At 43.4% G+C, this 15,515-nt stretch overlaps 1 protein-coding gene across 1 annotated transcript in view; it reads right to left on the reverse strand.

Annotated features, from left to right (window-relative positions):
- Positions 1-390: 390 nt before the first annotated feature.
- Positions 391-15,515, reverse strand: part of FKBP7 (FKBP prolyl isomerase 7) — a 113,270-nt gene continuing 98,145 nt past the window's right edge. Inside the window, exons 3-4 of the mRNA XM_069225429.1 lie at positions 2,608-2,735; positions 391-674 (exon numbers count right to left, since the gene is read on the reverse strand). Of these exons, the coding sequence (XP_069081530.1) occupies positions 513-674; positions 2,608-2,735 (290 nt within the window). The 3' untranslated portion in view covers positions 391-512. The remainder of the gene's footprint in view (positions 675-2,607; positions 2,736-15,515) is intronic.

The following is a 15,515-nucleotide window of genomic DNA, read 5'->3' on the forward strand; positions in this document are numbered from 1 at the left end:
CTCAGAAAATGTATGGTTTGTAAGATGAGACCACTGGAAACTAAACTGCAGCCAGGGGAGATCATAGGTGAAGGATAAGTATAGGGATATAAGAAAATGGAATTGTAGGTCAACTAAAGTTGTAATACAACTAATGTACTTTACAAAAGACTCCAGGTTTAAAGTCTACTTAAAGAGCTGCAAATACCAATAATCACACAAATCCTCATATCTTTTCACTGTATAATATTCTAGACAGACGTGAGCGTGCTTGCCTACGTGTCAGTGTTAAATTGTACACACAAAATAATAGAAGAATTAAGTGTTCTCAAAATGCTCTTTGTGAACTTCAATTGCTTAAATGGTCTAAATAAAAGTAAAAAAGAAATAAAAATAGAAATTCAGACGGTATGTTTTTAACTAGTTTATATAAATAAAAAGTGTCACAAAATACAACAAATCACATAGCGAGTCTCGTCGTCTTTAAATCAAGTACGCAGAGTAGTACAACATTGCTAAGAGGGCTTCCTTTATTATAATTCATCGTGCTGATAGACGTTGTATTCCTTGGCGGAAATGAAGCCATCTTCGTCAAGGTCATTCTTCTGGAATATATCTTGTAGTATCTGGTCATGGACCGATCGGTCACGTGGTTTGCCGTCTCTCAGAAATTCTTCTGTCAGGTAGTGATTTAACTGCAAAGAGGAATATCAAAGATCATTCGATTAGACCTGAAATGAGGGAATTCTTCCCAGAATAGAAATAAGATGCAGATTGTTTTATTGAGCATCAATGTGTACAATGATGTACCACCTCCTGAAGCAATTAAAATAAAATGGCTTTACTAGGAGGTGAGCAGCATTGGGACATCCAACAAAAACAGAGGATGTCCCAATCATCTTACTCTGCCTTCTCTGCCTCATTCAGATTGTGGTAAAGTTGGTGCTCTTGGTGTTGGAGCTGCTGCAGGCTCCACCATTGGAAACACCATGTTGGTAGACCTGGCATCACTGGAAATGGTGTCCTTGCTGTTTGACAACACATTGCACACCATGTCAATCTCCGTCAGAAAAATGTTCTTTATAATAGGTGTACCAGGGAAGCCCATTTCAATACACTCCTGCTACGAGAGTTAGATAATCTTTGATGTCTCTTTTGGTATATGGGCAAGCTTGAAAGTATGGATGTTAGAGGATGGGTTTTGGTTGATTTAACAGAACATCCGGCCTCTCAATGCAATTTTGTGGAGGTGACAGAAGGCATTAGACAATGGATATTTATCTTAAGATGCCGTTAATATGACGTAGGGTAGGATAGTCATGTGTCTATTTTCAAAGAGCATCGGTATCGAATATATGTGAAAAACAGGTCAAATCTATAAAAGGCAAAACACTGAAATTAAAATAGTATATATTTGCATAATAATAAGCCAATTTACTCCTTCAATAAAACATCATAAATAAGAATAACGTCTACCTTTTCTGACAGATTCACAGGAAGTAGAACAAACAGAAAATAATCAAAATTATTAACTAAAGCTGTCGCTGGAATTAGAGGCTATAATATATGTATGCCCTTATGAATGTGTTCCAACTCATGTTCACACATAAACGTTATTATCAGTGGAAGAGAAGGTATCCATTTGGGACTCCAGCCAGTCATGCTTCCACCTTTCTGAACGAATAGAGAGGCATTATAAAAGAATACGTGCACTATGGCGCTTAATAGGCAGTCCCTGCTACCTATTTTGTTTTATTTTCTCCAAAACCTAACAACCATTACTAATGAACAGCACACTTATTTTTCAGCATCTGACATTTCCGGAGAACTGACGGAACAGCACACAAAAGGGAAAGTTGGAGGAAGGGAATGACGTAGAACCGTCACACAGTAAGAAAGCAGGAACCCGAAGGAGTGAGACAACGCGGCATGGAGTGGCTGGTAGTGGATTAAAGAGGCTTGGGGTGGATTCAAGACCAGACTCGGCGCCGGAAACATTTCATTGCTCCGGCCGTGGGCTTCTCAACAGAGCTTTGAGCTCTGCACTTATTCTTTTACAAATGAAGCACTGCTTAGATTCACTCTAAAAGGTCAACAAAGAATGGAGCATTAAATGTAGACCAATAACTGGTCCACACTGTACGTTTTAACAGATGGTACAAGTTCTCAAGCAAGTGAATACCAAGACATTTTAAAATGAAAGTGCAAGGTTTGATGGAGAGCGAGCCAATGCTATTGAGCTGAACAGTGCAAACTCGAAGAAACATTTGATTTGAACCAGAGATGTATTTAAAGAAAGAAAGCCTCCTGTTTCCCAAGAGAATAGTTTTGGACTGTATTGGTTTACTTCTTGTGAGTCAAATTACATCATTATTTCTTAAGAATAGGAAGTTACTTCTCAAATGTTTACATATCACAGATATTAACTCATAATAATACTAAAACTGTACTCATCATGTAACGATACTAATCCATCACTAATTCTTGTTGGGTTCCGGAATAGCGTGCTACTCATCGAAAAGCGCTTCAACGCCTCGTCAGGGGTAGTAAGCGCTATATAAATACGATTACAATTACAATTACAATTTAAATAAAATTAAGCATTCGACTTTTTTAGTACAATTTTACCTCATCTCGTGAAAGTTTTCGGTCGTTGTCCAAGTCTATGTTTTTAAATGCTTCAACACTTCGTGGTCCTTTGGTGACAGCAAAAAGTTCAATCTCAAAAATCAATGTAGCATTTGGTGGAATTTTGCCTACAAAGAGGTGCACAAAAAATGAATAAAAATAAAGGGCTCATAAAACATGTGTTCAGGGTTAAAACTATTATAAAGACGAACTTTGGTGACCTTCTTTCTGACAGATGATATAGCTCATGCACATCTCTTGTATGAACCTGAACATTATTCTACAGTACCATTTCAGGGTGCTTGGATACGCTGCACAGCATTGTTTCAAGAGCCAAAGAGACCGGAAGTGACTGACTCATATAAGAGGCGGCGCTTAAGCCAGTAACATCAGTTCGGCCCAATTTCTTTGCCACCCATCAAAGGCTAAAGCGGCAAGGGCAGAACGAATAAAAGTACATAATGAAGCACGACTCTCAGGAGTAGGGAGTGCAACGAGGAATCTGCAGGAGCTATCATATCCATCAGAAAGAATGTTTGCAAAATAGCAAAAACAATGAACTTGTTCTTCTAAAGGATATTCACTCCTACAGATTCTTTGCATAAGCCATTCTCACAGCACTTGTGAAAGTAGGGGGTTGAATTACAGCAGGAATCTGTGATTTACAGTCTTACTGCCTGTTTGACAAATTGACTAAACTGATCCACCACACAACAACCCAACATCGTCTTGAGAACACAGCTTTTGAAGGAGGCTGTTTGCTGCACAAAACAACACCACCTCAAAGACACATCAAAGGCCTGCATGCAAACTGCATGGAACATATTAGAAAGTTATGTTTTTTTCTCCAGTCTTGCATTTTCCTTAAGCTGCTAAAAAAAGGTTTGCTTGCATAGAAATACATTCTCATTCTTAAAGTCCATGCTAACCACTGTGTTATGTTCTAAATCCTGAGTTTGTTCTTCTCCAGACCAAGCACTCTTAGAAAATGCCAACAAGTGTGGATGGTGGATGACATGTGAATCCTACAGCTTGTAGTTCCCTGTAAAGTGGTCCAACACCCTACACTGGTATGAGAGGTGCTATAAAACAAATTAAATACATGTGACAGAGAGGCTATCGAGAGATGAGGTTCTTTGGCTTTACTTCCTTTCCCCACTACATATTTATGTAAAAAAGCTTTCTCGGATCTTATGTACCTAAAAAAAGTAAAGACAGGAATCGCTTGGGAAATGTAGAATCTGACCTGAGGATTCAGCTTTCCTAAATAAAACCAAACATTGAAAAGTTAGCCACTGAGATGCAGCACCAACCCGCCCATTAAAAGTTTTTGATTTTGGCATATTTTTTCAATATAAAATAATTATATCTTTAGTAATAGTAATTCGAGTATTTGCTTGGTGTGTACTTGGTGTATTTTTTGCAAATTACATTTTTAATGTTTGAAATTTAAATTGTACAAATTGTTGGGGGACCCCGGCTTCCAGTAGTGATTCAGTGGGGATCCTCAGGAGTCAAAAGGGTGGGAACCACTGTTCTAAAGGATCCAGTGCAGTGAGCATTTCTTGTTGCTAGAGGCCCCAAATAGGTCTATCCTATATGTGGAATATTGTTTCCACCACATTTTGCTGAAGCCCACACTCATGATTTATAGAGGACAATTTGCTCTCTCAGTTGACTTCCACATTCTGACTCCACGGGTAAGCTGCTAACAATCCAATTCTGCTGTACAGATGCCAGGCTCAAGCATGCATTATTTTATCACACAGTACCTTTGTAGCAACACCTTTGTTTGTTGTTGACATAAAGCATCATGTGGTGTTGTCTTTCGCGACTTGTATTTATTGGTCTATTACTCTTGGAAGAAAGGCTTCCATGACCCGACAAATATCTCTAAGTTCTAGCAGATTAATGTGCTGATGCAATGTATGGATCCCTGTGTCCCCTATGCGAGCATCATAATTAAAACAAGACATTTCAGTGGCCACTAAAATCTGAGGCCACAGCTTTGAGAAAGGCTCCTCCATGTAAATGTTGATTCGAGAGGCCCACCAATTTATTGTCTGAATATAACTTGAGGGAAATGTATGGCACGTCCAAGGCTCCCTGAAATCGGTTCTATTGCTGCCCCATAATTGACTGAAGATGTTGCATCATGAGCTGGTTTTGAGCCACTAGAAAAAAGCATGAGCCCATTATCCCAGCACTTGTAAAAAAGACCTCCTACTGTGGTTGGAATGTTTGTAAAGTGTGTCACCATCTGTTGTAAGTTCAAGAATCTCTAATGAAGTGGGAATACACTCAGGGGTTGGGTGTTCAGAAACTTCTCTGTAAAGAGTAGTCTCTTGGACTGTGCCAAGAATGTCTTCTCTAAGTTAACTGAGAAACTAAATTCCTGCAAAAGGTAGTTTGTAAACTTTAGGTGTTGTCACACCAGATCCAGAGCAGATAATTTCATCACCCAGTCAACCACGTAAGAGTACACATGGATGCCAGAGCAATGAAAATGTTTCAATACTACTACTGTGACCTTCCTGAACACCTTGGGTGATGATCAGAGGCCAAACAGCAAACACCTAGTTCTCCTCCCATGAACCTCTGAAATTGCCAATGCTCTCTGAGTCAGGTCTTAATCTTGAAGAGGTTGTAAAAAGTGGGAAAGAGTCATCATTTTAAGTTTCTCTTTTGTAAAGCACTTTTTTGAGCCTTTAGATCCAGGATCAGTTGTACACCGTCCCCCTTCTTGGGGACAATAAAGTGCCAGGAATAACAACTCTGGCCCTTCATGTGTATGAGAACATTTTGTATCATGCTCGTTGACAGTAAAGAGGAACCCTCCTGCATCAAGTTGTTTGTATTGTAGGGTTGTGATGTGACAGAGGACGGCTCCTCAGAAAGGCTTGAAGACGACCCGCTCCTACGTTCTTTGAGACCCAGCAGACTGTTCTCTCTTGCCATGTCCAATGAAAGAGTGCTACCAGTTTCTCAACTTGCTGCTAAAATTACCTTGAATAAGAAGTGCTGGGATCAGTACTGAGGACTAAAGGGAGCCGAGGAGGAAGATTGGGCCTGTATTTCCCTGCCTGGAACATTGCCCCTGTGAGTATGAAAAACTGTTGTTGCTGAATAGCTGGAAGAAGTGGTGATATGTGCTGGCAAGATGACTCGGCTCTTGGAACTTCTGGCATTTCTAGTAAAGCTTCACTGAGAAGGAAGTCAGTCCCACAGCCATGGATGTGGATCTGCTCTGCTTAAATCATTTCAGAGAGTTGGTTCTTAGCTGAAAAGATATTGCCAATTGAACAGCATATGTTTGAAAATATGTGCACAGATGCAAGCTGGAGCCACAGGCCGACCCTAAAGGTCAGTGGTGTCCAAGCCCACCTCAATGAACACTTTTGCTGTATCTTTCTCAAGCCTGTACCAGTATTTTTCCATCTCCCAGAGAGCATGGCAACATCAGATGACTAATCAACTGTTAATAGTTGCCTTCATCGTAAAGATAACAGAGGCAAAACAATTTTGCCCATCATATGAAGTCTTTGGGCCTTCCTGTTTTGATTGGGAGGGGCGGTATAGAAAATCATTTGAGTTTAGGTTCACATAGAATGCCTGACTTATCAGACTTTCTGGTGAGGGATCGGAATATGGCAGTTGAAACTTTTTTGAGCCTGCCTTTAATATAACTGGGTCAATTTGGATTTGCCCCAAGGCTCCTGCAGATTTTTTAAAAGAGCCTTATTACAAGATAGTAGAGGTTTCCGAAGATTATTTGCTTGCAAGTATCTCTCTGAAGAGGATTGTAACAAGAGTGATCACTACAGTCTCCATAGCATTGCAAATGATGATGATATAGTGTGAATATATTACAGTCAAGAGGCTAATGTCAGAGGAAACTCTATTTTCTGGGAAGGTTTTTAGCTGGGGCGTGCCTGTCAAATTCATTAGCAGGACAACACTGATCTGCTTTGGTGGAAGGAGTTTATCAGCCTCACTATCATCATCTCCATCCCTTGGAGGGGGCATTCGAAAAGCCAGTATATAGCTTGGATTCCCTCACATGGAAAATGTTACTTACCAGTAGACAATTGTTTGTGGTGCTGTAGATTCACATGCTATGCATAAGCTCACCATCTAGTGTTGGGTTCGAAGTAGTAAAACTTGTTTTTCTTCAAAGAGGCTTTTCGAGTCACCGGATCGAGTAAGTCCTCCTCTCAATAATACTGGGCATGGGCATCGAGTCCTTTGTTAGATTGTTTCTCCGCAGGCGGGAGAGTGAAGTAGTGTAGAGCGAGTAAGGGAGGAAAGATGGCCATGCAATGTATTTACATATGTACAATATTTATACATTAGAAAATTGCAACAGCCACATGATTTTGGGTAGGAGGAAGGGTGCATGTGAATCTACAGCACTACATGCCACAAACAGATGTCCAATGGTAAGTACCATTTTCAGATCTATGGCATGTGTGGCTGTAGATACACATGCTATGCATTGACTGTAAAGCAGTCCCGCCATAAACCAGTCGCTAGTGTGTGGGAGTTGCAATTGTCTGAAAGACTGCTTGCCCAACATTTGCTTGTTGACGTGCAAGTACATCTATACAATAATGTTTTGTAAAGGTATGTGATGTAGACGATGTAGCTGCTTTACAAATGTAGACTATAAGTATGTTACCTATAAATGCCATTGATGCACCTTTTTTCTAGTGGAGTGCGCTCTAGGTGTCACAGGTAAATGTTGTTTTGCTTTAGCATAGGAAGTTTGAATACACTCGACTATCCATCTAGCTATACTTGCTTTTGATATAGGTTCTCCTTTGTGGGGCATGGAAAAGGCCACAAAAAGTTGTTTTGTTTTTCTAAACTCTTTGGTTATGACTATATAGTACATAAGAGCTCTTTTAACATCAAGAGTCGGTAGAGCTCTTTCTGCTACAGAATCGGGCTGGCAAAAGAAAACTGATAATTCTATTGACTGATTGATATGAACGTGTGAAAAGACCTTTGGAAGGAATTTTGGATTCGTTTGAAGTACTACATTTTCCCTGTGAATTTGGAAGAAAGGTTCTTCTAAGGTTAAAACCTGGAGGTCACTCACGCGTCTAAGGGAAGTGATAGCTACTAAAAAAGCTACTTTCCGTGATAGGCATTGTAAGGAAAATGCATGTAGTGGTTCAAAGGGAGGACCTTTAAGCCTTCTGAGAACAATGTTAAGATTCCAGGATGGTGTTGGAGGGACTCTTGGTGAAATGACTTTTAATTCCTTCCATAAATGCTTTAATAACTGGAATTCTAAACAAAGAAGTATGCTGTCTGTTTTGAAGATATGCAGCTATGGCTGCTAAATGAAGATGAATGGCTGTGTAAGCAAGATTGGCTTTTTGTAAATGCAGTAAATAACAGACAATCTCTTGAACAGTTGGCTTAAGAGGTTCAATGTTTTGGTTGGCAATAACAAACAAAGCGTTTCCACTTTGCTGCGTTATCATTGTCTAGTTGTGCATTTACCCGCTTCTTTAAGAATATCCATACATTCTTCTGGTAGATTTAAATACCCAAATTCTATGACTTCAGGAGCCACATCGCTAGGTTGAGCGACTTGGGGTCTCTGTGTCTTATTTGCCCTTGATTAAGTGTTAGAAGAGCCGGTCTGTTGGGAAGCCTTTTGTGTGGAACTACTGAGAGATCTAACAGTGTTGCGAACCATGGTTGACGTGCCTGTGTAGGAGCTACCAGGATCATGGTGAAGGAAGATTGTCTGAGTTTCTGAACTAGAAAAGGAACAAGTGGGATAGGGTGAAAAGTGTAAGCAAATATCCCTGACCAACTCTTCCACAGAGCATTGCCTTTGGACTGAGGGTGAGGGTACCTGGATGCAAAGTTTGGGGATTTTGTGTTTTGAGGTGTGGTACATCTGTCTATTTGAGGTGTTCCCCACTTTAGGAAGTACTGTTGAAGGACTTGCGGGTAGAGTTCCCATTTGTGGACTTGTTGCTGCATCCTGATGAGCAGGTCTGCAAACCAGTTGTCTGTTCCGGGGAGATAATGTGCCACTATCTGAATATGGTGATGAATTTCCCATTTCCATATTTTTTGTGCAGGATGGTATAGTTAAGAGGATTGTTCCCCTCCCCCCCATTTTTTAAGCTGGTGTATGGCAGTCATGTTGTCTGTACGCACCAGCACCACTTTGCGTTGCAAGTGTGGAAGAAACACCTTCATTGCTAGGAAGACTTCTTGCAGTTCTAGGTGACTGTTGTGTAAGGACTTTTGAGTGGTGTTCCATAAGCCTTGGACTGTGAGGTTGTGGAGATGAGCTCCCCAAGCGGTATGTGATGCATATGTAGTAAGGGTGATCCGAGGGTCCAAAATGTTCCGCTCTTTCATAAGTTTTGTGGTGTTCCACCATTGAACAGAGCGATTAATCTGGCGGTCCAACAGCAATAGATCTTCCAATTGACCCTGTGCCTGAGACCATTGACAAGATAGGCATTGTTGCAGAGGACGCATGTGAAGTCTGGCATGAGGTACAATGGCAATGCAGGATGCCATCATCCCTAGCAGGAGCATAAAAGACCTCACTGTGTATGAATGGTTTTGTGTTAACAGAGCAATCAATGTTTGAAAGGCTTGAGCAAGGGCTGAGCTGGGAAACACTAGCCCTAATTGTGTATTGAGAACCGCTCCTACATAAAGTTGTATCTGAAAAGTTTGAAGATAGGATTTGAGGTAATTGATTGTGAATCCTAGAGTGTGTAGGTGATCGATCGTGAGTTGAGTGTGATGTTGACATTGTTGGAAGGTATGGGCTTTGATAAGCCAATCATGCAAGAAAGAGAAGATATGAATGTGTTGTCTTCTTCTGAGGTGTGCAGCAACTGCTGCAAGACATTTTGTGAATACTCTAGGAGCGGTCGTGACTCCAAAAGGTAAGACTTTGAATTGGTAATGTTTTCCTGCAGCCACAAATCTGAGGTATTTGTGGTGTGCTGGATGGATAGGTGTCTTTTAGATCTAAGACTGACATAAAGTCGCCTATTGGAGAAGGGGAATGACATCTTGAAGTGTGACCATTTGGAAATATTCTGACAGGATGCAATGGTTTAGGGGTCTGAGATCTAGCATTGGTCTGAGAGGCCTGTCTTTTTTTGGGATTAGAAAATATAGAGTATACTCCGGTACCCTGATGTGTTAATGGAACCGGCTCTATGGCCCCTTTGAGAAGAAGGGACTGTACTTCCTCTTTGAGAAGAGTGAGGTATTCTATGAAAAGCCTTTGAGTACAAGTTGAGATGCTTGGCAGAGTGGAGATGTGCTCCAAACAATAACCATCTTGGATAATTGAAAGAACCCTTTTGTGGGTGGTAATTTGACAATGGTCGGTGTGTAAAAATGTTGGTATCTGTCCCCTACAGGAGTGGTGTGTGGTGGTGGTAGGTGGAGGCAGTCATTGTTTTGTAGTGAATGGGGAACCTCCAAAAGTAGATGGTTTTCTTCTGCCTTTGGTATTGTTTCCTCTATAGGAACCTCTATAATAGCCTCTGGAATATGATTGAGAGCTGGACTTTGTGTGGAGGACTGGTCTGTAAAGGATGACAAAAATCCTCTTGTAAACCCCGGGCAACGAAAAGTCCCTCGTTGTGTCTTGGCTTGGAGTACCCCCATAGCTTGGGCAGTCTGAATATCTTTGTTGAGCTTTTCAAGCGTGGAGTCAACTTGTGGGCCAAAAAGGTGCTCTTTAGCAAAGGGCATGTCCAAGACTGCCTGTTGTACTTCCGGCTTAAAGCGTGAAGTACCTGAGCCAGGCATGTCTCCTTATAATGATGCTGGTATTAATACTGTGTGCTGCATTATCAGCAGCATCCAGCGCACATAGAATAGAATTATTAATGATAATTTGCCCTTCAGTCACAATTTTAGAACTCCTCCTATGATGCTTCTCATGGAGACATTGAAGGAACTCTTCCTTGGCATCCTAATGTGCCCTGTCATAACGTGCTAGCAGTGCTTGTGTGTTAGCAATACACCAGTGATTGGCTCTTGAGCTGCAACCCTTTTACCTGCTGTGTCTAGCTTTTTACTTTCCTTCTCAGGACGGAGATGTCTTCTGTAGATTGACTATTGGTCCTTTTGCGAGCAGTTGACGCAACAATGGAGTCTGGAGGAATCTGAGCCTTTATGAATAACGGATCTGTGGGTGCAGCTTTATTTTTTTATTTACTCTAGGAGTGATAATGCGTGCTCTCACTGGCTCTTTAAAGATTTCATCGGCGTGCTGGAGCATGCCTGGGAGCATTGGAAGAAACTGACTTTCTTTACGTGTTGTGCCAAGGGTATCAAATAGAAAGTCTTCCTCAATAGGTTCAGTATACATGTATACGTTATGGAATGCTGCTGACCTAGGTATGACGTTGTTATGAGGTGGACTCCTCAGGTGGTGATGGTCTAGCTGGGTAGAGATCCATATCATTGGGTGTAATAGGATCTGGATCATTTGTGTCCTATTGATCCGGGTCATCCAATGTGTCTCCAAAGTTGTGAGCCCCATTTGGGGGTGAATTTGGTGGTGTAAACCCCAAAGGATGGGGAGATGCTAGTAGAGGAGAAGGAGGTGGAAAAGGAGAGTATTGAGGAGAAGCCTGTGGAAGAGATGGAGCCTTGTCCTTGATGGACTTCTTTGGCTGCGGAGAAGAATCAAACGCCTCTTGAAAGGTCTATTTCCTCTTTAAAGGAACAGGGGGTGAAGATATAAAACATCCTGTTCCATCCTGAATGTGAAGTTGGTGCTGTGGAGTGTCCAAGACTTCCAAATTAACGCCACTGGTGAAGGGGTGAAGGGGTGGTCAAAGACTGTCCAGAATCCACTAACGTCTGTTTCAAAGTTTTCAGTTTCGAAGTCTTTGTCATGTGAGATAGTTTTGGCACCAAAGAACGAGTTACTTACCTACGGTAACGACTTTTCTGGTGGATACATTAGCTACCTGTGGATTCCTCACCTACTCCCATGGCGCCAGCATTCGACGGAAATCTTCTTCCTAGTCTCTGCACGTCAACAAGGATGTCACTCTAGCCCACGCGACTCCGTCTGACGTCATACAGGCAATAAGAGGTCCTCGCCGACGTGCCGACGTCAGTACCAACATTTTTTACGTGCATGAGAATAACAACCCAATGCAATGAAAGAGCAAGGCAACATCCCATAACATTGTAAAATACACAACATTGCAATAAAATGGCTGTAGATTTAATATAACTCTCTTTTTTTTTTTTAACAAATATATGCAAATCATGTATATACACAAAGATATATACATATATATACATATAAATATATACAAGTATCCATAATTACAACATCTATTGCAACCTTGAAGACCAAGAGGAGCGCACTCAAGGATTACTTGGTAAGACCATAAAGGCAACGGGGAGGCGGGTGGGACCATGAGGAATCCACAGGTAGCTAATGTATCCACCAGAAAAGTCGTTACCGAAGGTAAGTAACTCGTTCTTCTGATGGATACAACTACCTGTGGATTCCTCACCTAAAGAATAGAGTCCCAAAGCAGTACCACTCCCGGTGGTTGGTGCCGAAATGGTCAAACCAAGAAATCCTGCAGCACTGACCGTGCAAAATGGCCGTCCCTTCTGACCTCAGAGTCCAAACAGTAATGTTTCGCAAAAGTGTGAAGGAACGACCAAGTTGCGGCCTTGCAGATGTCGACCACAGGAACACCCCTGGCCAAGGCCGAAGTGGCCGACTTAGCTCTGGTGGAATGAGCTCTAATGCCATCAGGAGGATCCTTCTTTGCCAAAGAGTAACAGATTTTAATGCAAAGAACAACCCACCTGGAGAGTGTTCTCTTGTGGACTGCCTTTCCTCTCCTCTTGCCCACGTATCCGATGAACAGCTGATCCTCCAGCCTGAAGTCCTTCGTTCTATCAATGTAGAAGCTTAACGCCCTCTTTGGGTCCAAGCGATGTAGTCTCTCTTCCTCCTTTGAAGGATGAGGCGGAGGATAGAACGTGGATAAAGTAATTGTCTGGGCCAAATGGAAGGGTGAAACAACCTTCGGGAGGAAAGCAGCCTTGGTCCTCAACACCACCTTATCCCCATAAAAAGTTGTATAAGGGGGTTTTACCGATAAGGCTTGCAACTCACTCACTCTCCTTGCAGATGTTATAGCCACCAGGAAGACTGTTTTAATAACCAAATACCTTAAGGGGCAAGAATGCATAGGCTCAAAAGGGGACCCCATAAGGAAAGTGAGGACCAAGGACAAATCCCATTGAGGCATAACGAATGGTTTTGGAGGATATTTATTTAGAAGACCTTTCAAGAATCTGAGAACAATAGAGGATTTAAATAACGATGGTTGGTCTGGAAGACAAATGAAGGCTGACAAAGCCGACAAATAACCCTTAATGGTAGCCACTGCACAACCTTTCTGCGCTAGAGACAGAGCAAAAGACAAAACGTCCGACAGATGAGCATGTAAGGGATCAATCTGTCTCTCTCCACACCACATAACAAATTTAGACCACCTATTAGCGTAGATAGATTTAGTGGAGTGTCGCCTGGCCGCTAATTATAACATCCACTACATCAGGCGGGAGAGAGAAGGAACTCAGGTTGCCCCGTTCAATCTCCAGGCATGTAGGTGTAGACTCTGGAGGTTGGGGTGTAAAACCTGCCCCTACGACTGCGAGAGGAGGTCTGCCCTGAGAGGGAGACGGAGCGGAGGGCACAGCGAGAGTTGGAGAAGGTCGGCGTACCACACCCTCCTTGGCCAATCCGGAGCTATTAAGATGACTTGGGCCCGGTCTTGGCGAATCTTCCTCAACACTCGAGGAATCAAGGGTATGGGGGGAAACGCGTAAAGCAACTGGTCGCACCAGGTTATCAGAAACGCGTCCCCCAATGCTCCCTGCACCGGATACTGGAGGCTGCAGAATAACGGACAATGCGCGTTCTCCCGAGTGGCAAACAGATCTATCCGAGGAAACCCCCCCATCTGAAAGATTAAACGGACTTGATCTGGATGGAGACGCCACTCGTGGTGGCCGAGAATTGGCGACTGAGACTGTCCGCACGTACATTCAAGACCCCGGCCAAATGATTTGCTACCAAGCAAATCTGATGGTCCTTTGCCCAGGACCATAGTCGAAGAGCTTCTCTGCAGAGAAGGTACGACCCTACTCCTCCCTGTTTGTTTATGTACCACATCGTGGTAGTATTGTCCGTCAGGACCTGTACCGACTGACCACGAAGGGAAGGGAGGAAGGCCTTGAGAGCCAGACGTACAGCCCGTAACTCTAACAGATTGATATGAAACATCTGTTCCTCTGGAGACAAAAGTCCTTTGATCTCCAGATCCCCCAGATGAGCTCCCCACCCTAGAGTGGAAGCATCCGTTATGACCGTGGCCACTGGTGGCGACTGCGCGAACGGCTTTCCTTGTGAAAGATTGTTGCTCGCAATCCACCACTTCAAGTCCACAGCAGCATCTCTGGAGATCTTGACCACACCTTTTAGATCTCCCTTGTGTTGAGACCACTGCCTTCGGAGGCACCACTGAAGAGCCCTCATGTGCCAGCGAGCATGCGTGACCAACAGTATGCAGGAGGCAAACAGACCGAGCAGACGAAGGACCTTGAGGACTGGAACTACCGCTCCATTTCGAAACATTGGAACCAATTCCTGAATATCTTGAACCTGCTGAGGCGGAGGAAAGGCTCGATTCAATGTTGTATCCAGTACTGCCCCTATGAACAGGAGGCGCTGAGAGGGCTCCAGGTGAGATTTGGGCACGTTCACCGAAAAGCCCAGGTCGAACAACAACTGGGTTGTTGACTGCAGATGATACGACACAAGCTCCGGGGACTTGGCTTTGATCAACCAGTCGTCCAAGTAAGGGAATACTGCTATCCCCTTCCTTCTGAGCTCTGCCGCAACCACTGACATCACCTTCGTGAAGACTTGAGGTGCTGAAGTAAGACCAAACGAAAGGACCGCAAACTGATAGTGCTGCGACCCTACCACAAACCGGAGATACTTCCTGTGTGACTTGAGTATCGGAATATGAAAATAAGCATCCTGCAAGTCGACAGACACCATCCAATCTTCTTTGTTCAACGCCAAAAGCACCTGTGCTAGGGTCAGCATCTTGAACTTTTCCTGATTGAGGAACCAATTCAAGATCCTCAGATCCAGGATCGGTCTCAACCGACCATCCTTCTTGGGAATCAGGAAGTACCTTGAGTAACAACCTCGACCCCTTTCCTGCTCTGGGACCAACTCCACCGCGCCCTTTGAAAGGAGGACCTGAACCTCCTGTTCTAGCAACAGGAGGTGTTCTTCTGAACAATAAGATGGGCGGGCGGGAGGGGGGGCGGAAACTCCCGAAAGGGAAGGGTGTAGCCTTTTTCCACAATACTGATAACCCAAGTGTCCGTTGTAATAGTCCCCCACTTGTGGAGAAAATGCCGTAATCTTCCCCCTACAGGAGAGGAGTGAGTGGGAAATGGTGGAAGCCTAAGGCTGCTTTCCCTGCTGCACCCCTCCAGACGACGAGGAAGAGGCAGAGTGCTGTTGAGAGGCTCCTCTGGTGCGGGCCCTACCTCTCCCTCTAAATGATCTATAGGGGTGGGAAGAGGCGGGTTGCTGGAACCTCCCCCGAAAGGAAGAGGAGGAAGAGCCACGCCCAAATCCACGAAACCTCCTAAAAAACCTGGAAGAGGCAGAGGAAGAAGGAGCTTGCAGCCCTAACGATTTGGCTGTGGCCCTGCTCTCTTTAAATCGCTCCAAGGCCAAATCTGCCTTTGCTCCAAACAGTTTGTCCCCATCAAACGGGAGGTCTAATAGGGTCGACTGCACGTCCACAGAAAACCCTGAATTACAGAGCTAG

Source organism: Pleurodeles waltl, chromosome 3_1 (assembly GCF_031143425.1).
Source record: "Pleurodeles waltl isolate 20211129_DDA chromosome 3_1, aPleWal1.hap1.20221129, whole genome shotgun sequence".
In the NCBI taxonomy this organism is placed as follows: domain Eukaryota; kingdom Metazoa; phylum Chordata; class Amphibia; order Caudata; family Salamandridae; genus Pleurodeles; species Pleurodeles waltl.